The sequence below is a fragment of the Heloderma suspectum genome, chromosome 4, assembly GCF_057233095.1.
Source record: "Heloderma suspectum isolate Gila_16-S chromosome 4, 16-S_ref, whole genome shotgun sequence".
In the NCBI taxonomy this organism is placed as follows: Eukaryota; Metazoa; Chordata; class Lepidosauria; order Squamata; family Helodermatidae; genus Heloderma; species Heloderma suspectum.
The window spans coordinates 313,746,214-313,772,067 of NC_139461.1; the positions used below are offsets into that span (position 1 = coordinate 313,746,214).

Sequence of the window (25,854 nt, forward strand, 5' to 3'; positions counted from 1 at the left end):
CCTGAACTCTCTCCCGGAGCGTGCTCAAGTCCATATTCATTGCATCCGTGATGCTATCTAGCCATCTCATCCTCTGCCGTCCCCTTCTCCTTTTGCCTTCAGTCTTTCCCAGCATCAGGGTCTTTTCCAGAGAGTTTTCTCTTCGCATTAGGTGGCCAAAATATTTGAGCTTCAGCTGAACACTCGGGGTTGATTTCCTTTAGGATGGACTGATTTGACCTCCTTGCAGTCCAGGGGACTCGTAAGAGTCTTCTCCAGCACCACAGTTCGAAAGCATCAATTCTTCGGCGCTCAGCCTTCCTTATAGTCCAGCTCTCACAGCCATACATTACTACGGGGAAAACCATACCTTTGATTAGACGGACTTTTGTCGGCAAGGTGATGTCTCTGCTTCTTACTATGCTGTCTAGGTTGGCCATAGCTTTCCTCCCCAGGAGCAAGCGTCTTTTAATTTCAGGGCTACAGTCACCGTCTGCGGTGATCTTGGAGCCCAAGAAAGTAAAATCTGTCACTGCTTCCATTTCTTCCCCTTCTATATGCCAGGAAGTGATGGGGCCAGATGCCATGATCTTTGTTTTTTTAATGTTGAGTTTCAGACCAGCTTTTGCACTCTCCTCTTTCACCCTCAACAAGAGGCTCTTGAGATCCTCTTCGCTTTCTGCCATTAGGGTGGTATCGTCTGCATATCGGAGGTTGTTGATAATTCTCCCAGCAATCTTAATTCCGACCTCTGATTCATCCAACCCGGCATTTCTCATGATGTACTCTGCATATAAGTTAAATAAGCAGGGTGACAATATGCAGCCTTGTCATACTCCTTTCCCAATTTTGAACCACTCGGTTGTTCCATGTCGGGTTCTTACTGTTGCTTCTTGACCCTCGTACAGGTTTCTCAGGAGACAGGTAAGGTGGTCTGGTACTCCCATCACTTTAAGAATTTGCCACAGTTTGTTGTGATCCACACAATCAAAGGCTTTAGCGTAGTCAATGAAGCAGAAATAGATGTTTTTCTGGAATTCTCTTGCTTTCTCCATGATGCAGCGAATGTTGGCGATTTGATCTCTAGTTTCTCTGCCTCTTCGAAACCCAGCTTGTACTTCCGGTAGTTCTCAATTCGCATACTACTGAAGCCTAGCTTGTAGGATTTTGAGCATAATCTTGCTGGCATGTGAAATGAGCGCAATTGTGCGGTAGTTTGAACACTCTTTGGCGTTGCCCTTCTTTGGAAATGGAATGTAAACTGACCTTTTCCAGTCTTGCGGCCATTGTTGAGTGTTCCAAATTTGTTGGCATACTGAATGCAGCACTTTAACAGCATCATCTTTTAGGATTTTAAATAGCTCAGCTGGAATACTGTCATCTCCGCTAGCTTTGTTGTTAGTAATGCTTCCTAAGGCCCACTTGACTTCACTCTCTAGGATGCATTGTTCATTTAAGAAGGCCTTCTTGTCTCTCCTTGTTATTCTCTGGAACTCTGCATTCAGTTGGATATATCTTCCCCTTTCTCCCTTGCTTTTCGCTTCCCTTCTTTCCTCAGCTACTTGTAAAGCCTCCTCAGACAGCCACTTGGCTTTCTTGCATTTCTTTTTCTTTGGGATGGATTGAGTTGCTGCCTCCTGAACAATGTTACGGACCTCCGTCCATAGTTCCTCAGGCACTCTGTCTATCAGGACTAATCCCTTAAATCTATTCCTCACCTCCACTGTATATTCATAAGGGATATGATTTAGGTCATACCTGAATGGTTGAGTGGTTTTCCCGACGTTCTTCAATTTAAGCCAAAATTTTGCAAGAAGCAGCTCATGATCTGAGCCACAGTCAGCTCCAGGTCTTGTTTTGACTGACTGTATAGAGCTTCTCCATCTTTGGCTGCAAAGGACATAATCAATCTGATTTCAATATTGACCATCTGGTGATGTCCATGTGTAGAGTCGCCTCTTGCGCTGTTGGAAAAGAGTGTTTGCTATGATCAGTGTGTTCTCTTGGCAAAACTCTTATTAGCTTTTGTCCTGCTTCATTTTGTACACCAAGGCCATGCCTGCCTGTTATCCCAGTGACTTCTTGACTTCCTACTTTAGCATTCCAATCCCCTATGATGAAGAGGACATCTTTTTTTGGTGTTACTTCTAGAAGGTGTTGTAGGTCTTCATAGAACCGATCAACCTCAGCTTCTTCGGCATCAGTGGTTGGGGCATAGACTTGAATTACTGTGATGTTGAAGGTTTGCCTTGGATTTGTACTGAGATCATTCTATTGTTTTTGAGATTGTACCCCAGTACTGCTTTTCCCACCCTTTTGTTGACTATGAGTGCTACTCCATTTCTTCTAAGGGATTCTTGCCTACAATAGTAGATATGATGGTCACCTGAATTAAATTCGCCCATGCCTATCCATTTGAGTTCACTGATTCCCAAGATGTCCATGTTCAATCTTGCCATCTCATGTTTGACCACCTCCAGCTCACCTGGATTCACTGATCTGACATTCCAGGTTCCTAAACAATATTGTTCTTTACAGCATCGGATTTTCTTTTCACCACCAGACACATCCACAGCTGAGTGTTCTTTCGGCTTTGGCCCAGCCGTTTCACTCTTTCTGGCGCTACTTGGAAATACCCTCTGCTCTTCCCCAGTAGTATATTGGACACCTTCCGACCTGAGGGGCTCATCTTTTGGCGTCGTATCTTTTAGCCTTGTGATATGTTCCATGGGGTTTTCTTGGCAAGAATACTGGAGTAGGTTGCCATTTCCTTCTCCAGTGGACCACATTTTGTCAGAACTCTCTGCCATGACCTGTCCGTCTTGGGTGGCCCTGCACGGCATAGCTTATGGCTTCACTGAGTTACGCAAGCCCCTTTGCCACAACAAGGCAGTGATCCATGAAGGGGAGTTTGCCTTCTGAGCCCCTTTAAATGGTAGATGGGCTTCACAGACGGCTTGTAACTCTTCCTGAAATGGAAGCATCATTAGAAAGCTGGTTTAAATAAGATTCCCCATGTGTCTCTGTCTTGGCTCAAAGTTCCATCTTCAGCTCTTCTTATGGTTGTGGTCCTCTTCAGACCAACAAAAATCGATGTTCCCGAGTCCCACTTAAGCAGTATCAGTCTCAGAAATGGGTCTTATGGGACACCAGAGTCTTTTCCAGTGCAATTGGCACAAAAGTTAATTTCACCCTTGGCAAGCATTTATGGATTACTGATCCCCTTGGAGGTGCTGTGGCCTGCTCTCCTGGGTCCCGCAAGGCATCTCTGAATCCGAATTCATGCCTTCTCCAAGCATGGAAACACTGTTGACTGTGTGGTCGGCATTTAGATGCAGGGCTGCGCATCTCTGAGCAGCTGCCTGCATCTGGGCACGCTGGCTGCACCGGTCTTTAAACGCCCTCTAAGTTTAAAAAGTAGCTGAGAAAATGGTTGCTGTCACATGACAGTCTCAGTTTTCCCTTTCAGCAGCACCAAAACCCCAAACTTCCTTTGAAATGTGTAGAGAAACGTTTAAGAAGCAGCTGGGAGAAGAGGGAGTTTTTTGGCGTGGGGGAAGCTGAGCAAGAAGAAGCAAGAAAATTGCTGGCTTTTCAAGAGGCACCAGCCCCGATTTTGCTTTTACGCTAAACTCACATTTGCATTCTGTTTAAGGAAGTTAACATAAGAAGAGCCCAGCTGGACCAGACCAAGGTCCTCTCTAGTCCAGAATCCTGTCTCTCTCCCAATTATTTAGGGTGGTCAATGCAAAAGAGGACAGCAGGGCACTCCACGAAGGTCTCTCCAAGCGGGGAGTGGGCGTTGAAATGGAAAGCGCAAGTCAAGGCCAGCCAGCACACAGGGAGGCCAGTCAGGGCAAAGAAGCATCCTGACCTTGCGCCGATGGGCCCTGGGCGGGCAGTGGCTGGCCAGGAAAGGGAACTTGGGGTTGTGGCTGGACTGGAAAGCTGGAGTGTGGCTGCTGTGAGAAAGGCCAACTGCCTGTTGGGCCTAACTCGTCGGAAATAAAGCTGCAGATATCTGGCTGCCTTGATACAAATCTGTGGTGCGACCACACTTGGTTCTGGTCACCCCATGTTGCCAGGAACTCTGCTTTATTATCAGCCGAAGCGACAGTAAGACTGGACTCCCAGGCCGGCCTCTGTTCTGCATCTGCTTGAGAAGAAGAGAGTTGGGGTGTGTGGATCCAGTGTGGTGCCGGACAACCTGAGCTAATGAAAGTGAGCAGCATCCAAGGGCCTTGTGGGATCCTTGCAGGATCAACAGCACCCCCGCCAGCAGCCATGGGTGGCTTCCCTCGAAGGCTGAGATGGCGGCAACCGCCACCCTGGAGCTGTTGGCACAAGCGCACGCAGCTGCCCATCGGGGGAATCCATGCCTGCCGAGCGTTATTAAAATGACACCATGTCAGAGGAACGGCAATTAGCATAAGTGCTTTTTAAATATTATCCTATTTTTATCATGGGCAAAACCCTTTGCCGTAATGAGCTGGAAGATAATTGAGAAAGCGATGTCTTGCCCGCTCCCTCTTTCCCCATCGGAGCAAGAACAGCATGACCGTGGGAGACAGACAGGCCAAGGCACCAGGGGTGCGGGGGAGCCATGAATGGCCCAGAACAGATCTTTTATTTCACTAATTAGGGCGTCTCCTCATTCGGATCACGCGAGCCTAAATGGGTTTGGAATTCTAATCCGCTCTGCAAATTAGACTGCTGCCTCCTTAGAGTAATCTTGTTCTTAGATGCTGGGACAAATCAAAGAAGATATTTCCCGGACTGACAGGTGGGTGTTTTGCGCCAGGGCCCTCAGCGACAAACACAGAACAAGGAGCGGAGTGGCAGGCTGAGATCGCCTCCAAGGTAATCGGGGGCTGGACCACAGTGCCCAAACAAAATGCCGTCTCGGTGGAAGAACACAGCATTGGGAGGGCCCCTTTCCCCGCCCGTGGGATCTGACGGGGCAGCACATTCCCCCTTCCGCCACCCCAGGGAAGATTCGGAACTAGGGTTGACGTGTCACGGATAACGCCCGGCCTGCTCCTGCAGCACGCAAGCCTCTCCAGTGAGGATTTGTGCAGCCCACCTCGCGGTGTGCGGGACCAGCAACGACAGAGCGCAGGCAAGGAGGTGAGCCAGCACCCCTCAGGTGCCAAGAGCCAAAGCCGGCCATCAGAACCACAGGCCTGGCCAGTCCGGACACCCCCAAGGAGACGCGCGGCAGGGCTGGCCGCGGATGCGCCCTCCGTGCCCCCTCCACACACGACAAGGGATGCAAACGAAGCCCCCCCTCCCCGCCACACACATGCCATTGCTTCCGGCTCTTTTGTCCTGGATGGGCACCAATCCAGCTGCGTTGCGGCTGCTCCCATCTTGTCAGGTTTGGCCCCCAGAGTGTCTCCTCTGCACCAGAGGGGTCAAAACCCATTCAGCCCAGGGACTGGATTTGATTTCAGAGAAACTCTTGGGGGCGGCATCCAAGGGGTGGGCGGGGCTAGGGGAAGGGGCGGGGCCAAAAGGCCAGGATATTTCAGCTGAATACTCACACTGCCGTCTCGGGAGAGGGATTCCAGCCTGCCGGGATGGGGAGAGTACGGCACAAAAGCTGGGAAACGACAGAACTACTGGTGCTTTGGGGAAAGGGGGTGGGGCCAGGGGAAGGAGGTGTGGCCCACTGGGGAGCCCTGGTGGGCTGTACTCGCCCCAGGGAGGCCAGATTTGGCTCACAGGCCTGAAGCTCAAGGCCCCTGCTTGGCAATGACACTCAGAGCAGATCCTAAGGCTGGCTGCAGACCTAAGGGGGTCCCTCTGGATGGTGTCCTCTGGCGGGACACCTCTGATACTGGCAGACCCCCCAAAGCCCTGGTGGGCTTACCAAACGGCAGCGGATGGCAGGGTGGCAGCAGGGGTGGGCTAGTGAGCCAAGGGCTTCTTGGGGTCGCCCTTCAGTTTTAGTGCAATGCCCCAGAGCACCCCCAAGGGTGACCCACTGGGTTATGGTGGAGAATTTAAATGGCAGCTCCATGCTGCCCAGCGCTCCTTGGGACCCTGGAAGCATTGGGGGGCGGGGAGCTGGGCACATGCCATGGGCCTTGCCTGAGAATCAGGGCCCTGGCAGTTGCTCAAAGATGCCCGGTGTTGTCACCGACTCCGGATGGTACAACATGCCTGTTTGTTACTTGATGACTGTAGCCCTGCAAACAAGCCATCACAGATTCAGAGCCTTTCTACACTAGGCTTTTATTGTGTGCTTGATTCCTCACTCACAATAGTTTGCGGGACCTTTACACAACGTCGTCATCCTCCAGGGTCTCTCCCGTGCTTTGCGATCATTATTGCAGTTTTTTAGATTGAGTAAAGTGCAGTATTTTTCTGAATGGCGTTATATTTATAGCGTATAATTGCACAATTCCGCTATACCACAGTGCCATCTACTGGCTGTATAATGAAACACATAGAAAAACAGAGAATGAAAGCCCTGGAAAAAAGCACGTGTAAAGGAGCCGATCTTAAACCTGCAAAGAATTCAGAAGCAGAAGCCCTGGTAAAGGTGCAGGATAAAAGCCGTGTGTAGAAATGCCCATAATGCCATTGATGGGACTTTTCACACATTCAACTGCTGGTCACAAAGAATGCAGCAACAAAAGCTCTTTTCAGGCTCCCTCCACCCACCACAACTTATGCACAGGTGTTTCAATGTGTGAAACAAAGCTAAGCACATGTAGAGTCTGTGTAAGAACCTCTCCTCCCCCAAGCAGGAATCCTGCCTTTATCGGGTTCATGATCATGTGGAGCAGCCTTCCCCAACCTGGTGGCCACTAGATGGGTTGAACTACAAGTCCCATCAGCCCCAGCTAGCGTGATCAGGAATTGTGAGATTCGTAGTCCAAAACATCTGGACGGCACTGGATTGCCACATGACTCTGTTGTTAGTAGAAAGGAATGCAGCAAAGTTTTTTCTTAGTACCAAAAGGACATCCGCATTCATCGTCCCTGAGTAAGATTGGTTTCTGTACTGAAGATATCCTTCTCCTGGAATAAATCTTATTTGGCACCAGCTTGAGGCTGGCTTCCCACGTCTGGGTGCTTTGTTTTGGGTGCTTCCTCCTTCCCCCTTTTTAATTTCAATAGGATATCTGACATCTCTAAACGTCAAGCGAGTACGGCAAGCCAGCTGTTCAGAATAAAATGCACAGCCCACAGACTGTGGCCTGGTCCCTCTCCTATCTGGAAAGTGGACAGCAGCTTATGCAGGGCTCCCCGTCATAACAATAAGAGCCAGCGAACCTCAAAAACCTCCTCAGATCAATGGGACCCTATGCAAGAGATGGAAAAACAGGCAATGCAGCTACGGCAGGGCAGTGCTGGTCTGCCTCTGGCCCTCTCAGCGAGTTTTACTGTGGGATTCTTGGCCTGAGACAGCCCCATCTATCAGCGTAAATGGAAGTCAAAGGAAAAGCAGACGTCCTTGGCCTGAACAATTTATTTCTCACGCTGTCCTTGCTCTGGCAAAGGACTTGGCTATAATTTATCAGTTGGCCAGAGGAGGTAAAAAATAGCTGTGGATCCAGCAGGGCCTCGAATACCAGCCACCAGGAAATTTAAAATCCCCACAGTAGCCCCCAGCGCCCAGCCTCAGTAGCATCGTTCATGCTGTTACAAAGACAGACTTGTCAACCGGGAAGCAAAACTGAAATGGGCATGAGGGCCGCACCTTGAGAAACTTCCCTTTCCAGCCATTGCTTCAGCTGGAGAAGAAGCGAGCCAACGCAGGGGGCAACTTCCAGTCAATCCTGGGAGGGCCTTCCGGCACACCCCTGGAGCAGTGTGCTCGAGGACACCGTCCGGCAATCCCCTGTGTGCGATGTGAATGACCCCAGGGCAGGACTAAAGGGCAGCAAGCAACCGCAGCGGCTGCCTGTTCAGAGTCAAGTCGAACTGCCTGATCCCAATGAAGGAGGGGCCAAACATGGAACTGAGGGTGTCCAGGATAAGGCCCTCCCAGGCCAACAAACCTCACCGGGATACCAGTGGCGCACAGGGCCCCTTCTGAATGTGAGCTGCATCCCTGCCGCAGGGTTGGAGGCTTGTGAAGCTCTCCTCCCTCACATGCAAGGCAAGCTTTGCGCCCCAGAAGGTCTTCTATGGCTCAACTTAGAACGGTGTGGGCAGGGCGTGGGTCAGAGCCTCCCAGCGACATTGTCAGAGGTATGACAGGGTCTGACTGGGCTTGGAATAAACCCAGCTGTTCTCTGAATTTGGGGGGAAACGGTTTCGTTTCCAGAGCGCAGTTCCAAGCTTAGTTATGAGTCAGCCTCACCTGTGCTTGCGATCGGAGTTTCTGTCTCAGTCTTTGCATCTGCTAGGAAACGAAGCGTGTCCATTCCTTATGCTTGAGCAGATGGAGCATGATCCAGGCAAAAACAGGCCTTTTGCAGCCCCATGGACTTCAGTGGGAGAGGTAAGCACGGGCGTCAAACTCTCCTACCCAAAGCGGTGAGACAGGCTGATGACCCGACTGTACTTCTAGCCTAAAACCACCACTTCTCACAGACAAGGCAACCAGTGATTCTTCCATCATCCAGATGAGACAGGCTTCCGTGAGTGTGGCAGGCTGTCCAAAAGAGGAAGCCAGAGAGACGTCTTCCCCCGAAGGACAGGCTGTGGCCCACATCGGAGCAACCCTGCACCTTGGTGGACTGAGCTAGCAAAGCCTTCCCAGAGGGTGCTGCCCCAAACGGGCAGGGAGCGGTGGGGAAGAAGAGAGAGAGAGAGAGACCCACTCCCGTGGTCTCTCTTGGATTGGAGGGGCTGGACATGCCACCCCTCCTGAATGCCACGCTGAGGCAGCTTCCAAAGGGCATTTTCCCCATTGTTATTCCTTCAGTCTGGAGCATGCTGGAGAGGGGCCATAGCTCTGTCACAGCGCACATGCTTTGCTGTGCATGCAAAGGTCCCCGGTCCAATCCCTGGCAGCGTCTCCAGGTACAAAGATCTCTGGGAAGGGCCCTGGCCTGAGACCGCCAGAGCCACTCGGAGGAGGCAGCACCTGCCTAGATGGATGTCGCCAAAGCCCCTGCCTACGCACATAAGCCCAGAAAGGTACAGGCACCCAGTCTCACCAGAATGCAAACTGGGTCGGGGCAGGGGGACCATCTCAGAAGTTTCCCATTCCCTAACTCTGCACTTTTCCCCTTGTCGGTTTTGCAACCCTCCGGCTCCCAACATTGCTGAAGAGGAAAGCTACAGCTGTGCCCTTGATTCAGTCTTCCCAAGAAGTCATTACTGAAAAACTCACGCTTATTTTTGTCGCGTCCTTCCAGGGTTCTTCCTGTGGAGATGCTTTTAGCTGTCGGGAATGGAGGGGAAGGAGGAGGGAGAGAACAGAGAGAGAGAACCCATTAGTTCAGCTTGAAGAAAAGGGAGGGTGGGGGGAGAAAACCCATCAAACTAATTCACACCTTGGATGTTAATGCAGTCTTCAAAGGCAAAAAACTGGGCTGGGAGTGAGAAATTTACAGGGAGGGAGGAAAGAGGTTTAAGGACGACTGGTGAGTGCTTCAAGCCATGAAAGCGGAACAAGGAAAGGATGTTGCCCAAGGAGGCAGATTGTGGGACAAAGCAACGGTGAGGGGGCCTTCTTGAGGTTGAGCTACATAATCTTGACAGCACCTGATGGACTCAATTCATAGAATCATAGAATAGTAGGGCTGGAAGGGGCCTACAAGGCCATCGAGTCCAACCCCCTGCTCAATGCAGGAATCCAGGTCAGAGCATCCCTGACAATTCACTGTAATAATACTTGGCATTTATATAGCACTTTCCCAAATGTTTCATATACTTCGTCTTAGTAACTCTTACAACAGCCAGGTAAGGTAGGCCAGAATTATATTGCAGAAGGGAGGGGGTGCTGAGGCAGCAGAGGCTAATAACCAAAGTCCATTTAAGAAGTCAATGGCTGGATATAAATTGATACATTTCCAGGGAGTTGGTGTGGGATAGTGCTTAGAACGCTGGATTGGGACTCAGGAGATCCGGGTTCTAGTCTCCATGTGGCCACGAAGCTCACTGGATGACTTTGGGCCAGTCAGTGACCCTCAGCCTAGTCTACCTCACAGAGTTGTTGTGAGGATAAAATGGAGAGGAGGAGGAGGATTATGTACACTGCCTTGGGTTCCTTGCCTGAAGGAAAAAGACAGGATATAAGTGTAATAATAAATACAAATGTTCACTTGGATATATCAGCCGTTACGCATGTTTTCTCTCGCGCATCCATTGAAGCAGCCCTGCGAGGCGGCCAACGAAAGTTCCGCTCCACTGCCACTCGGTCCTGGGAGGCAGGAAAGGCTTGGCAGACCGGTCTCTTCCAGAAGAAGACAAATGCTCCCAGGAGCTTAGAGTGCTTTTCTGCACATTTATTTCCGAATTAGTGGCGTTAAGAAGGACAGGGCCGCCATTGCCAACAGGGACACACTGGGCTGCTCTACAGGAAAAATCAGCCACGGAGCCCAGATCCAAGGGACTCGGGCAGCCCAGGGCGCTGCTCCCTGCCGTCCACCTTGGGGCTGCTGCTGACCGAAGTGCTCCTTCCCGCTGGCAAGGCGGCCAAAGGGCAGCTTGCAAACTTCCTATTTCTTTCTTCAGACAAATGGCGCCCAGTCGGTCCTGGAGGGCTGGAGCTCCAGCGCAGGGGCGAAAGACCTCAGGCGTGGGAGCCAGACCCAGCCCTCCAGGGCTCCCCAAAGGCCACACTCCCCTCCCCCTGGCCCCCGTCCCTTTCCCCCAGCCACCGACAGTTTGCTGGTCTCCCACCTTTTGTGCAGTTTTTTCCTCCCATTCAAAAAAGCTGAAAGGCCTGAGGGTTTTAAGCTAAGACATGAGGGCACTTTGGCCCCTTTTGCCTTTGGCGCCACCCCCCAGCAGGACGCAGCCCCCGAGAGCTGCTCTGAAATGGAATTTGGCTGTTGGGGGCCAAGGAGAGCTCTGCACCCCTGCTCTGGATAGAGAAGAATGACCCAGCGCAGGGTGCACTGCTCCTGGGAGTTCCCCTGCACAAGTCCATTCATTTCAATGGGATCTGTGCAGGAGAACAGCCTAGTGGAGCTGCATGCCCCTCTCTGGGGCATCATCACATGGGCACAGTGTTTGAAAAGGGCAGCATGCACGCATGCGTGAACTCAAACCACACAGTCAACACCCCACGTTTACGTGGGCTATCAATTGTGCCACTTAATCCTGCGTATCTTGGGTGTTACGCCTGTGTATGCCTACCTGTAGGGGTCTCAGATATTGGGCAGACATGTTCAGTACAGTATTGGGCAGACATGTTAAGTGTGTGTGTGTGTGTGTGTGTGTGTGTGTGTGTGTCGGGGGGGGGGGGTTGCATTAGCTGATTTAGGGCCATTAGTAACCCTGTTTTCCGGATGAAAGAATTTAAAGCAAGAACACAAGCTAAATTCCCCACAGCAATATTTAGAACCCTCTAAACAAAGTTATTAAGGGACTATGTTTGTTCTCTTGTTTTAACATTTACTTTAAAAATCAATATATTAATAAAACAAAAACAAACACATGAGTTTGGAAGGAAATGGCTTTCTGAAAAACACATTTGCAAGCATAGTGTTTTGATGCACAGGCATGACCGCTGGGGCACCCACTGCAGAGGCACTGGGGCTGAAGGAAAGGGTGGGGGTGTAGCCCAAGGGCTCCCACTCCAGCGAACCCATGCATAGGTAAGATATAGGAGGCCCCATTAGCAGGACTGTACAAACAACCAAAGCCCAGAGGAATCAGGTGCAGGGCCAAGAAAAGCAGAATAAATTATGCAGAGCAAAATTTCCATATCTTTGCTTATTTTGCAGAAAACCGCTCTGCTTCTCCTAGACACAAAACACCTTTGATCACAGCAAGGATGCATACAGACAGATCTAATTTCACTGGCGAGGCCACTGGGGAGGCGCTCCCTCTGAGTCTGGTAAAGAAGCACAACCTCCTTTTCCAGCTAGAGCTCAAGGGAAGCCCAGTCTCCCTGTCTGTAGCCAAACCTGTCTGTGGCCAGTCTTGCTAGGCGGCCATTCCCTCCCCACTGCCCGGAACAGCTTTTGGTTACCCAGGTCCCTTTTCAGGGGGTTTCAGGTGTTGGGGACAGAGGGCTTATCAGGGAGCCACGGAATGGAATGGGGGTAAAGGTTTGGTTTGCAAGCAGCCCGCCTTTCCTAAAAGGCAGAAAATTGTTGTTGCCTGGAGTCTGAGATGCAGACAACCATGCTGACAAAGCTGGGGCCAAGCTGGGGAACCTTTGGGGACCTTTTAGACCACAGTTTGCATGTTTGAACTTCTTGTAGAGAAAGAGAGAAGAGGGAATTTCTTACTTTGACCATGTCCCTCCTTCAGTTTTCAAGGCTGCTGCTGGCCGTCTTTTCTGACCTGGCCTCTGGGGCTCGATGCCTGGCTCCTGAGCAGCTTGGTTCCGCTTCTCCTCATTACTTTAGTCTGTTCCCTAGTGCAGCTCAGACTCCACCACCCTTTTCCATTTTGAAACATTTTTTCACTTCCTACCTGGATTAACTTTCCCATCTGGACTTTGCTGAGTCCCATACCTTGGACAGTGGGAGAGGTCTCCTCCACTCTTCATTTGGGTCCGCTGATATATAGTTGGGAGCTTTAAGAATTGCACCGAACTAGTTTGGACCAGTGGGAATTTAAGTAAAGCTAAGTAACAATTCAAACTGCTGCTAGTTTGGCCTACTATAACTTCTGCATGCCATAGCCGGTTCTATTTGATGCTCTAATACAGTTTTCCTAATATTGTTTTCTAATAGGGCTCAGCAAGAATCAAACTGTAGTTTACTTTGGATGGTGTAATCGTCACATGTTAGTCACACTGCTATGTGGCTGATGGTTACAATTATTTTCTCTGTAATCGTTATAAGTTTTACATGTTAATCCTGCAAGTGATGTTCTTTTGCATTTACTTTTCTCTATAAACCATTCATACCTTAATACTTCGTGTTTTAATCTTCTATATATATAAAAGTCAAAACTTGTGTGTGGGTTTGTGTGTTTGTGGCTGGCTGCAGGGCCGTCTGTAACTCAGGGAATAAGGGGGAGCTGCCCTGGGTGCAATGACACTGTAGGGGCCCACTGAGCCTGTCATTTGGGCCCTACAGTTGCTGCTCCTTTTACTTCACATTCTCACTTGCCAGAGTGTATGACAGGAGTCGCTGGGCTGCATTATTACTTTGTTTATACTTTCCCTTACTAACAAGTACACCCTCTCGATCATGGTGCAGGCCAGGTTTCTGATTTCAGCTACCAGTCATCCTATCCTATCCTGGTTGTTCAGCTATTAAATAAGGATGGCAAAATGATAACAGATGACAAAGAAAAGGCAGAGGTGCTCAATTCCTACTTTGGCTCAGTCTTCTCCCAAAAGAGGGTCTAAGACCCCCCTGGCAAAGGCGAAGTACAGGCTGGAGGGGCAGGATTGCAGCTGGAGATCCATAGGCATATGGTCAAGGAACACCTACTTACTTTCAATGAGTTCAGCTCTCCAGGGCCAGATGAACTGCATCCTAGAGTAGTAAAGGAACCGGCAGAAGAACTCTCACAACCGCTGTCTATTCTCTTTGAGAAATCATGGAGGACGGGGGAAGTGCCAGGTGAGATGACTGGAGGAGGGCGAATGTTGTCCCTATCTTCAAAAAGGGTAAAAAAGAGGAACCTGGGAATTACAGACCAGTCAGTCTGACATCAATCCCTGGGAAAATTCTGGAGCAGATTATAAGGCAAGCCATCTGTAAGCACCTTGAAAACAATGCAGTGATTAATTGAAGCCGACATGGATTTGTCAAGAACAAATCCTGCCAGATGAATCCGATCCCATTTTTTTATCAAGTAACCTCCCTTGTGGACTGTGGGAATGCTGTGGACATCATATACCTCGACTTCAGCAAAGCTTTCGACAAAGTGGGTTAGATGAAACAACGATCTGGTGGATCCACAGTTGGCTCCAGAATCATACTCAAAGAGTGCTTATCAATGGGATCTTCTCAAACTGGGGAAAGGTAACGAGTGGGGTACCGCAGGGCTCAGTCCTGGGCCCAGTGCTCTTCAACATTGTTATTAATGACTTCGAGGAGGACGTGCAGGGAAGGCTGATCAAATTTGCAGATGACACAAAATTGGGCGGGATAACTAATACTTTGGAAGACAGAAACAAAACAAGTTGGTAGACTGGAGCGCTGGGCAAAAAACAACAGAATGACATTTAATGTGGATAAATGCCAAGTTCTGCACCTAGGAAAAAGAAACCAAATGCACAGTTACAAGATGGGGGATATGTGGCTCAACAACACGACAAGCGAGAAGGATCTTGGCATTGTTGTGGATCACAAGCTGAATATGAGCCAACAATGTGATGTGGCTGCAAAAAAGGCAAATGCTACTTTGGGCTGCACTAATAGAAGCATAGCTTCCAAATCCCGGGAAGTACTAGTTCCCCTCTACTCAGCACTGGTTAGGCCTCATCTGGAGTACTGTGTCCAGTTCTGGGCACCACATTTTAAGAAGGATGTAGACAAACTGGAGAGGGTTCAGAGGAGGGCAACAAAGATGATCAGGGGACTGGAAACAAAGCCCTATGAAGAGAGACTGAAAGAAGTGGGCATGTTTAGCCTTGAGAAGACTGAGGGGAGCTATGATAGCGCTCTTCAAGTACTTGAAAGGTGGTCACAGAGAGGAAGGCCAGGATCTCTTCTCCATCATCCCAGCGTGCAAGACATGGAATAATGGGCTCAAGTGACAGGAAGCCAGATTCCGGATGAACATCAGGAAAAACTCCTGACTGTTAGAGCAATACGACAGTGGAACCAATTCCCTAGGGCAGTGGTGGGCTCTCCCACGCTGGAGGCGTTCAAGACGAGGCTGGACAGCCATCTGTCAGAGTCTGACTTGGACTCCTGCATTGAGCAGGGGGTTGGACTCGATGGCCTTGTAGGCCCCTTCCAACCCTACTATTCTATGATTCTATTGGCCATCTTTCATTCTATTGGTCTCTCTCCCATTCACTCTGACTTCCTTCACCTTGGATTGGCTGGCCTCCGTTTATTCCCTCCCCTTTACTCATGGTTTCTTTTCTGACCGTGCAGAGCATTTAGTTTCTCTCCCCTGTTCCTGCGATATCCAGCAAGGAAGCCTCTGTTGAGCATTTTAATAGTGGTATGAGATTCAGTGTGGATTATATTGTAGTAGTGCTTACAGATTCAGTCTCTTGCATTTTTATTAGTGTTTTTATTCAATCTGCTCATTATAATTGTTGTGCTTTTTTAATCAAGTCTGGTGGATTCAACTTTCCACCTTTCTTATGGGGCCTTTCCGAGAAGCGTAAACCTACCTTAATATGTTTCTAACAAATAGTGCCTATGACAAAATTACATCCTAGGCAACGCCGGGTATATCAGCTGGCTTTTTTATAAATTAAAAAGCATCCACTGTTTTCCTGCTTGAGTTTTAAAATACATTTTCAGACCTGCTGAAATTTTAAATAGTCTTAGACCAGCTCTGGTTACACTCTGACCTACTGGGGTCAAGTCAGAGCCTCATTTTCACTTTTCAGCTTCGAGAAAGATCGCATTAAAAAAGATGGCAAATTAACGTTAAATGGAATTAATGCCTATAAAAGTGGGAGAGAGCGTGCCTGAAACATCCTAATTAGAGTTTGAGCTGCTGATAAAACATACATCTAGCATTTGCATGTTCCTGGCAGAGTCAGGGAGAATGGCTCATTTTGCAAGAGTCCCAGGCCCACCTTCTCCTCTCTAGCCATGTTGCTTCTGAGATTTCACCACCGTGTTGCAGTGGAGGCTAGTGGCTCCAATGCCGGTGGAGCAGTAAATCCGCTCCAGGATTCAGTCCGAACTTTAAAGGAGCTGTCCAAGGTACACCTTGGAGAGCTCCTTTGGAGCTCTGACTGGTTCTGGCTGAAACCCAGAGTGGATTCACCACCCCACTGACATTAGAGCCGCCGGCCTCCACTGTTGTACAGCCCAGCCCTCCGCAACCAGGCACCCTTCAGGTGTGGCTACAAATAGCACTGTTGCACAGCCAGTGGCCGTGTGGACTGGAAAAGGGGAGGGCGCCTGGTTGGGGAAGGCTGGTCTAGCCGCACATTTCCAGGTGTTGCCTCCCAAAGCCATATTAGCCAGAGATTCTCCTTTAAGAAAAAGCTAAAACGTTCTGAATGCTGATTCAGTGGGGGACCAGTCCCAGGTCCCCCACTCACACACCACAACCACCAGGTGAACAGAGCTCTGCCTAAAGACCCAAGGAGTATAATCCATTAATCAATCCAGCCATGCACCTCTGGGTCTGACAGTGGCTGGGAAAAGCTTATTATCTCCCATTTGACCATGTAACGCATACATAGTCCGGTGCTTCCGTTATCCGAATGTGTTCTGTTATCTTTAATTCTCACCTTTTTTAAATGCAGTTTTTAACTATGGAGCATGCAAAAGCATCTCCTTTGGAGTCTCCTTCACACAGCTGGAGAAGGGAGCTGATAACCAGGAAAGCTCCTGCCAGAGTTAAGAACTAATTGGTTTCAGGTTTAATATTCCCTCTCCCAGGAAGCTGCAATTCTGTGAGGGGACAGACGATTCTCAGTGCCCTCACCAAGCTGCCACCTCCAGATTCTTTGGGGGAAATGATGACAGGGAAATTGGGGGGAAAAGTAATCTTTTCTGAATTTTGAACACAGAGAGTGGCTTTGCTGCCATGGGCATGAGGCATCTTCCGGACTGTGTCCCAGGTTGGGTTCCCGGCCTTTTTTTGTACTTGATGATGTGGTGGCAAGGAAAAGTATTGCTAGCCCTGGGAGGAGTGATGTATGGAGAGCAATGAAATATGCACTGCTTAACTAAGTTATGAAGTTATAATCCTGACCACACAGAGGGGCCAGGGGCAGGGGTGGGGGTGGGGGGAGATGGGAGAGAAAGTGCTGAGAAGGTGTGAGGAGAAGAGAGGGAAGAGAAAAATGAGCACCGCAAAACCGAGGCTGCATGTCTGGAAATGCCAAGACCTTGGAGGAGGGACGGGGACCAGTCAAGGAGAGCTCCTTTCTTGAGCCAAGCGACAAGAAGCGTAGAGCAACTTGACAGTCTGCAGGTACAGAAGCGCACAGAAACTGAACTTGGAAATAAAAACAAATTAAGGAAGCTTTAATTTTAAATGGGATGGCTTCCCCCTACTTGCAGGTTGCTTTAAATCACTACATACCTTGCTGCTGTCATTACAGCCTTTTTCAGGCATTAAAAGACAAGGGTTTGTTTTATTTATTACTAGCGAACAGACCCAGCTTTACAGAAGTTGGAATAGCCCGTAGTTTGATACAACAAAACCTTCAAGCAAACTTATGTAGCTTTCAGAGTTGGAAGCCATGTGCCTGCCCTGTCTGAAAGATGCCATACCTATTGGCACCAGCAGGAATGGCCCCTGCCATGGTGCACCCCTATAGCCTCCTGAGGGGGGGGGTCGATCCACTCCATTCCCCTGGGGGGCTGCCCCACAGCAGGGGGGAAGGGGCTGGCCCGTAACTCTCTCCCTTGGCCTAGCAATCTCCCCTGCCTTCAACCGGTACTACAAAACCATGAGCTTGTTAGGGAAATCTGCCCCTAGTGGCTAAAGATGTTACTTGCAGGCTTCAACCACATGGACATATTCAAGTTAATTAAAATGAATTACTGTATTTTAAAAACAAAATAATCTTGAGGTGCATGCCCCTAGGGTCCACTTAGTATGCATGCCAAGTTTCATGTGTCTAGGTTTCACTGTCTTGGAGCTATGATGCCGACGGACAGACAGAAATCCCCTTTTATTATTACAGAAAACATTTCTATCCCATCCTTCTGGTGCAAACGTACCACTCAAGGTGGCTTACAACATTTAAAATTACAATTTTATAGAAACAACAGTATCAAACCATATCTATGAATGCGTAGGAAGCGGGGAGGCATCCAGACGACTGCCTCCACCTATGCGCAATCATCGGGAGGTCTGAAGAGAGCCCCCTGCACTAGGCAGGCACGCCCAGCACACCAGGACAGGGCTGCTGGAGAGCCCCTGGTGTGCTGGGACTGAACACATGCATCAAGGGGCTTTCTCTGCAGCCTCAACCTTTCAGTGGCAGGGAAGGGAAGGAGACAAAGCTTCAACCAACATGCACAGTGACAGAAGTTCAACTGGAAATGTTGTTATAGGATCAGATGGATAATCCTGTAGATTCTTCAGTTGGAGAAAGGTGGTAACAACCACAACCACAACCACCACGATGCTGATGATGAAGGGTTTCCTGCATTTTTTATACTTGCTGCACAGCCTTTTTCTGGACTAAAAGTGGAGACATGAGTCATTCTTATGCAAAGAAAGGTACATATGGTTGTGAAAGGGGAAGGGTTTGGATAAAAGAGGATTAATGGAGCCGGAGGTTGACCCATTCAATGGTCCTGGCAAAGTTGGCAAGTATCTCTTTTGTTGGGAACTACAGGTGATATTTTTCCATGGGAACTCATGGTGAGACATCTCCCTTAAGTCTTCTGAATGGGGCAAGAGCAGACGCCACTCTCCCCACCAGCTAAGGATCCAGGTGTCTGTGTGGGAGGAGAGACTGTAGTTTGAATGAGACAGACACTCCACCTATATATCTGTCCATACACTCAAATATTACAAAACGGTGTAAGTCCCCAGTGACATCCTTCCAATGGAAACCAAACCTGAGTAAGTGTTGTGCCCCTGAAATGTCTCACAATGTGGAGAAATGGGAATGAACGTAAGAATGTACATGCTCTTGACCAGCTCCCAGAAGAACAGCGAACACCCTCACATCTTGAAACTGAGGGGCAGCCTGTTTAATATTGCCCCCTGGTGTCCTGCTCTTCCCTTTGGTCCTGTCATTCAGGATACAGGGATGGGACCAGATTTCCTGGTCAATGGTGATGCTTCTAGGATTCCCTTGCACCTGCCAGCTATAGGCTGGCCTGCATCAGGGGATCTGAGTGCATCCTTACTCTCCCTTGCCTTACTCTCCTGGGGATGATGTCACTGCCCATAAAATGGCAGAGAATGAAGAGCTGAGGGGGCATGGGCCCTCCTTACTCCAACAGGCATGGAATGCTGGATGCATTCAAGATTGTGGCTTAATTTTTCAAGTCTCACAGTCTGGGATATGCTGCTTTCCAACAACCCTGCAAAAAGTGCCTGCCCATTGGTGATAGCACGACAAAAAAACCCAATGCAGCACAGGGGAAGCAACATGATGCCCACGGGCACCAATGTGCCCCCAGACACTTTTCTTAGTGCCTGCCAAGGTGACATTTTGTGGTGGTGCCCAGAACAGTTTCTCAGATTGCCAAATGTGCCCATGGCCCCAAAAGGTCGCCAAGCCCTGTGGTAGAGCAATAGCTCTATCATTTCTTGGGGAAAACCCCAAAATACACGTGAGGCCTGTTTCTAGCGTATGAATAGGAAACTGCATTTTTTTGGCCTTTTTCTTCTCTGACCTCATAGTTAACCTGCAACTCCTGTAATGGCAGTGGGGGAAAAGTGCTCCTCTTAAGAGCATAAGAAGAGCCCTGCTGGATCAGACCAAGGCTACATCTCGTCCAGCATTCTGTTCACACAGTGGCCCACCAGCTGTCGACCAGGAACCCACAAGCAGGACATGAGTGCAACAGCGCCCTCCTGCCCAAGTTCCCCAGCAACTGGCGTGCAAAGGCTCACTGCCTCTGGTACTGGAGGTAGCGCATAGCCATCAAGGCTAGTAGCCATTGATAGCCTTCTCCTCTGGGAATTTGTCCAACCCCCTTTTAAAGCCATCCAAATCGGTGGCCATCACTACATCCTGTGGTGGCGAATTCCATAGTTTAACTATGCGCTGTGTAAAGAAGTCCTTCCTTTTATTTGTCCTGAATCTCCCTCCAATCAGCTTCATAGGATGACCCCTTTGGGTTCTAGTATTTTGAGAGAGGGAGAAAAATGTCTACAAAATCATGCATGGTGTGGAGAATGTGGACAGGGAGACCTCTATCATGTCTCCCCTGACCCTCCTTTCTTCCAAGCTAAACAGTCGCAGCTGTTGTAACCTTCTCTCAACGGGGAGATGCTCCAGCCCCTGGATCATTTCAGCTGCCCTGGTTGCTCTTCTTTCCTGTGAGACTCCCCAGCCCATGGTAAAGGGTGGTGGTCTTTCCCCCCTTCCCTGGGTCTCCCCCCTCCTGCTGCTCAGGGCGAGAGCATTGCCCCAGACAGTTCCCCCCTGGTTGATGGGAGCCCCAGCTACAATTGTGCTGCCAAAACGCAAATAATAAAAGCCTCATTAAAATAACGGAAGGCGCCTCGCCATTATTTGGCCCTTATCTCTGTGTGAGCAGAGAGAGAAAAATAAAGAGACAGCTGTTTGCCAAGCCTGATACCGGGGGAGAGAAAGACGGGGAGCGAGAGATGGAGTGGCGGATAGCAGAGGACAAGAGCAGGAAGCAACAAAGAACATGGGAGCATGAAGGCAGATGCGTTTGCTGATGGTATCGAAGAATCCCAGAAGACGCAGGAGTGAGGGGTGGCAGGGAGAGAGAGGCCATCTGTATACCCTCACCTGCACTTCCCTTGACAAGTGATCCTTCATGCCATTGTAACTGGCCGTCTAAGTGCACGACGAGTGGTCTGTGGAGTGGGGCGGGGCGGAGGGTGTGGTACAAAGAGCTTTGTTGCCATGTCCGAACTGAGATGGCATTGCCACGTTCCACAGACGCCACAAACCCACACTAGGCAGGACGAAGATGCAGTGATGACAATGGTTGTTCATGTCTGTCTGACTCCACTGAGCTTTTTCTAAATCAACAAGTACAAGAATGTAGGAACAGAGGAAGCCGCCTTACACAGAGTCAGACCCTGGGTCCATCTAGCCCGGTATTGTCAATGCTACGCAGCCATAGCAATCCAGGGTTTCAGGCTGGATTCTTTCCTAGCCCTACCTGGAGATGCCAGGGAATCTACAGCTGTTCTGTAGGTGTAGATTGCAAAAACAAAACAAAAGTTAGAATTTTAAAATCTGTGTATTTAATTTTGGGGTGCTGTGCGTCTTGTCATCATACTTTATGTTGCTTTTGATTTTATTGTTTTATATTTTATTTTGTGTTTAAATTATTTTTATGTTTATTGTACGCTGCTGAGAGAAGTTTTATGTTATGAGGTGGCATACAAATGTCATAAACCGATAATCCATTCATTGATTCAGAATTATTTCTGCTCCTCTTTAGGAGTGATGGTTTTGCTTGAAAGGGACCTTACTCTGGGGCGTGTGATTGCTGCGGGATAGGACAAGAAGCCAGCATCTTGTGTTTCCCCAACATTTAGCACAAAGACCTGCTGCCACAGAGCACCAATAATTAAGTGCAGCATTTCCATAGCACATTTCAGCCTCTGAGAACACTTCAGATAAATGTATATTCTTAATACTGCCTTGCAACAAGCCCTGTAAGGCAGGCTGAATATTATTATCCCCAAATGGCAGAGGAACAGCAGGTGGCAGTGATATCGGGGCCAGTAGAAGGAAAGAGGGTTTGAGGTCAAGAGGGTTTGTGGCGGAGGCAAGGTTTGAATGGGGGCTTCTCATCTCACACACTTCGCCAATGACAGGGCCGGCCCAAGACATTCTGCTGCCTAACATGAAGGATAAAATGGTGGCCCCCATTCCACGGGCAGGAGTCGCCCAGAGAGGCAGCTGAACCTTGCTTCACCAGTAGCAATTGTACAGCATCCTCTGTCAGACCTGGGGACAGCAAGCTAGTTTAGGGGGCGCAGGGCAGCTGCGCAGCACCCACACCTCTGTCCTCCAACGCCTTACTTCTGCCCTGCTGCCTCTGCCGCCTGAGGCGGCCACCTCACTCCACCTAACGGTAGGGCCGACCCTGGCCACCAGGACTGTGCATTCATTTCGTCAAGAATGAAAAACGGAACCAAATGGGGCCCCACGTGATTGCATTTGTATTTGTTATGATACAAATGCCACGAGAAATGCATAGGCACAAACAGGGTTGATTCCCATCGTCCCATTTGTGCTCACTCGGGGGGGGGCAGCGGGGCCGCACCTTTCTCTGGTGGCTGCGGTTGCTTCACTCAGGGGACGCCTCCTGGCAGGAGCCATTTTAAAAATGATAAGCTGCCAGGGGAAGGGTGCCATTGGGGGGAGCCACCATTTCCCTCCCCTGAACGCCATTAATTGGCGGAAGATTTGGGGGGCGTTCTGGGAAAATACAGTGAAATCATTTCAGCTTCTGAGAGCAGCAGGAAAAAAAGTCAGAGAGAGGAGAACAAAGCAACCATGGCAACAAATGTGAGTAATTAAACGGAATGCCATTTAAATGAATGAACAATGAAAATGAGTGAAAGTACAGAAATATATATTCTCACGCCTCCTCCTCGCAGGCCACTGCTGTACGCCTGCTCTCTGCAGCAGCAGCAGCAGCAAGCTGTGACACCGCAGCATTTCACCCACAAGGAACTTTCTTCCCAAGCGAGAGCCACTGTGGCGTAGCAGCCAGAGTGCTGGACTGGGACGACCCAGGTTCTAGTCCCCACTCGGCCAGGGTGACTCTGGGCTAGTCACTGACTCTCGGCCTGACCTACCTCACAGGGTTGTTGTGAGGATGAAATGGAGAGGGGGAGGACCATGTAAGCTGCCTTGGGCTTCTTGCAAGAGGGGAAAAATGGTGGGATATAAATGCAATAATATATAAATAAATCAAACCCTGAAGAGAATTCTGCAAAGAACAGCAGTGCTGGGACTAGGGAGGGGGGCCAAGCACATGCAAAGAAATGGAGAAGGAAAGGACGGAGGACGGGGAGGAGTGGTTGAGTCCAGAGCAGTACCTGGTTGGAGGCCCAGTTCTGCTTGTCCGTCCAGTCCTTGTGAGTGCGCACGTACCACCACTGGATCTCGAGTGAGTAGGAAGGGGCGCCGCTGCCACGGAAGGAGCAAGCCATCTCGACATCCTCTCCAGCCCGGGCGGTCACATCACGAGGGGTCTCCGTGAAAAACGCTGTGGGGAGACAAGGAGCCGTCAGGAGGAGGTTTTGCTTCTTCTACCGAACCTGGGTGTGACGCCCATCCACAGGCAGGTGGGAATGCTGATCTCCCTGCCGATTTCTGCACATCTTGAGCGGCTGTTGGGCGCGCAAGAGCAGGCAGGCCGTATGAGGTGGTCAGCTGGAGACCCTGGCCCATGACCCCTGCCTGATGGCCACTTCTCCTCAGAACACAAACTACGTACAAGCAGCGAACAGAGCTGTGACTGCATTGCCATACTTCACCCTGTTGGGGGTTACAGTTGGGGGTGGGTGGGTGGGGGTGCGCCTTTTCCTACTTTCTTTTTCTTTTTTACATTTCTCAAACAATTAAAAATCAGAGCTGTCAGCTCATTAAAGGTCCTTTAGTTAATTAGCTATCTTCTTTCAAATGATTAATCAATTACCCAATTAAAATAAATACTACAGTAACTCAATGCAGGTGTTATCTTGAGAATATGCAATTAAGATGGCAATTGCTCTTGACTAAATAACACAGACAAGTCATTTATTGTTGGGGAAATCATCTTAAATGTGTTGCTGTGATTGAGAGATGTAGGGAGATTAGTTACAACAATTCCTCCAGCAGCCCTGAGCTCCTGTTTGCACACCTCACCCCGCTAGTCCTGCATACTTTCCATCTGGGCATCTTGTCCAGGGAACATTTCTGAACTACAAGGTGGTCAGAATAAAAATGGCATTGCTGCCAACCCTGCCCCCCGCAATGAAGGCATAAGGCAATGCAGAATGAGCCAGCTTTAATACAAATTGTCTCAAGATCTGCAGGGAAGGCTTTTCTCTAAGTACCTCCTACCCACTATGTGGCCAATAGGGAGAGCGCCGTCTCTGCTACAGACCCCTGTTGTGGTACACGCTCCCCACAGAGGTGTGACTGGCACCGACCTTGAAACCTTTTCTGTGCTAGGTCAATTTTTTGTGTGCTTGCCCACGCATCTTAAGTTGCACCATCGGACCTACTGTGTTTTTGACGCCTTTTAATGTTTTATGATTGTGCTCCATTGCATTTTGTGCTTGTAGGGCCATTTTTATTATGTTTATTGTTCATGGTTTGTTAATCATGAACAACAGAAGTTCCCAATCCAACAACAAAACATGGGTTCTCTTTGTGGATTGTTCATGGTTAACAAACCATGGTTTGTTAGTGCAGCTGGGTTCACACAACAACCCATGATTCAATGACCACTGACACTCAACCCGTACTCTTGGTTTGTCATGTTGTGTGAACCCACCTCCCAGTTGTGACCGGTTACTGGTGCCCTCTAACTGGTGCCCTTAGCCTTGCCTGTGTGCAACAATGCAAAGCAGGCAAACCCTTAGCCCCACTGGCAATCGAGCAGAGAGCACCAAAAATAAAATCCTGTTTGTATTATTAAATGTTGTATGGATTGATGCTTTTAAAAATGTAATTTATTATTGACACTATTACAAACAGTTTGTAATTGCTTTCATTACATTGCTGTACTGTTATGTTATTGCTCATTTCACTTGCTAGGAGCCACCTTGGGGCACAGTCTTATGGGAAAGCAGTACGTACATTGAGGAGGAGACTTGGGGCTGCAAAGAGTGATCCACTATCCACACTGTCAGTCCAAAGGTCAGCGAGACGGCTTTGCCGCTCTGCCTCACACTGAGCAGTGGGAGGGAGGAGCAGCCCACTCAAGGGTCTTTTGTTGCTCGTCTTCATTCCCCTGCCAGGGCCCAATCCACCACACTTGGGTCTTCACCCTGAAGGGGTGGGACATGGTAACCCCCCTCCCATAGATGAGCAGGGGGTGGGGGGAGATGGTAGGCCTGGGTGTTTACATGGATGGAAAAGAACTGCATTTGCAGGAGTACGGTGGGGAAAACCTGGCTGAGATTTAGCACATTTGAGAACAAGTTAGCAATTATAGACTGATCAGCAAACTGAACATGAATTACAACCACTCTTTGAGTTAAGCCCAGTAAGTGTGGGGACCTCAATGCAGCTGTGCCACATCGAAAGCCAACACAGGGCCCATAGTAGCCCTTTGAAGGAGGAGGAGTGCCATGAGGAAGGCCATACCAGGCCCGTGGCCACGGGGATATGGGGGGGCATTGGGCTGGATGGATCATCAAATATCAGCCACCAGTTCAGGGGGAAAAAACAACAACACAGGAAGGAAAGCACAACCAGATTCCACCATCATGCAAAACAAAAAAAGGCAATGACCTGGTTCACACAACACAAGCCAGAGTACAGGCTGAGTTCACAACCCAAGAACAAACCACGGGATCCCTTGTGGGTTGTTCCTGGTCAGCAGGCCATGGTTTGTTAGCGTGGCTGGGTTCGCATGACACAACCCATGATTCAGCATCTATGATTCTATGAACAACCCATGATTCAATGACAACCCATACTCAGCCCACATTCAACCTGTACTTGGAACTTGTGTTGTGTAGACCCTGTCACATACTGGCTGCCTCACATGATGGGCTTTGGGGAGATCCAAGCATGAACCCTACTAGGTTGCACCCTGTGAGAAAAAGTGGGATGACGGTCCCACCCCTGCTAGACTGAGCCACTGGAGGAAGCTGCCGCTGGAGGAGTCCAGGAAGTGCATTCAGCTCAGACGTCACCAACCTGGGGCCCTCCAGATGTGTTGGAATGCAACTCCCATCATTCCCAGCCAGCATGTGCCTTGTAGATATAGAAACTAGAGGGCACCAGGTTGGGGAAGGCTGGCTTCACTTGGCCCACTCTCCTGGCTGTTTAGGGAACCA

At 49.4% G+C, this 25,854-nt stretch overlaps 1 protein-coding gene across 1 annotated transcript in view; it reads right to left on the reverse strand.

Annotated features, from left to right (window-relative positions):
- Positions 1–25,854, reverse strand: part of VSTM2L (V-set and transmembrane domain containing 2 like) — a 94,166-nt gene that overhangs the window by 18,264 nt on the left and 50,048 nt on the right. Inside the window, exons 2-3 of the mRNA XM_084854896.1 lie at positions 22,897–23,066; positions 9,275–9,325 (exon numbers count right to left, since the gene is read on the reverse strand). Of these exons, the coding sequence (XP_084711022.1) occupies positions 9,275–9,325; positions 22,897–23,066 (221 nt within the window). The remainder of the gene's footprint in view (positions 1–9,274; positions 9,326–22,896; positions 23,067–25,854) is intronic.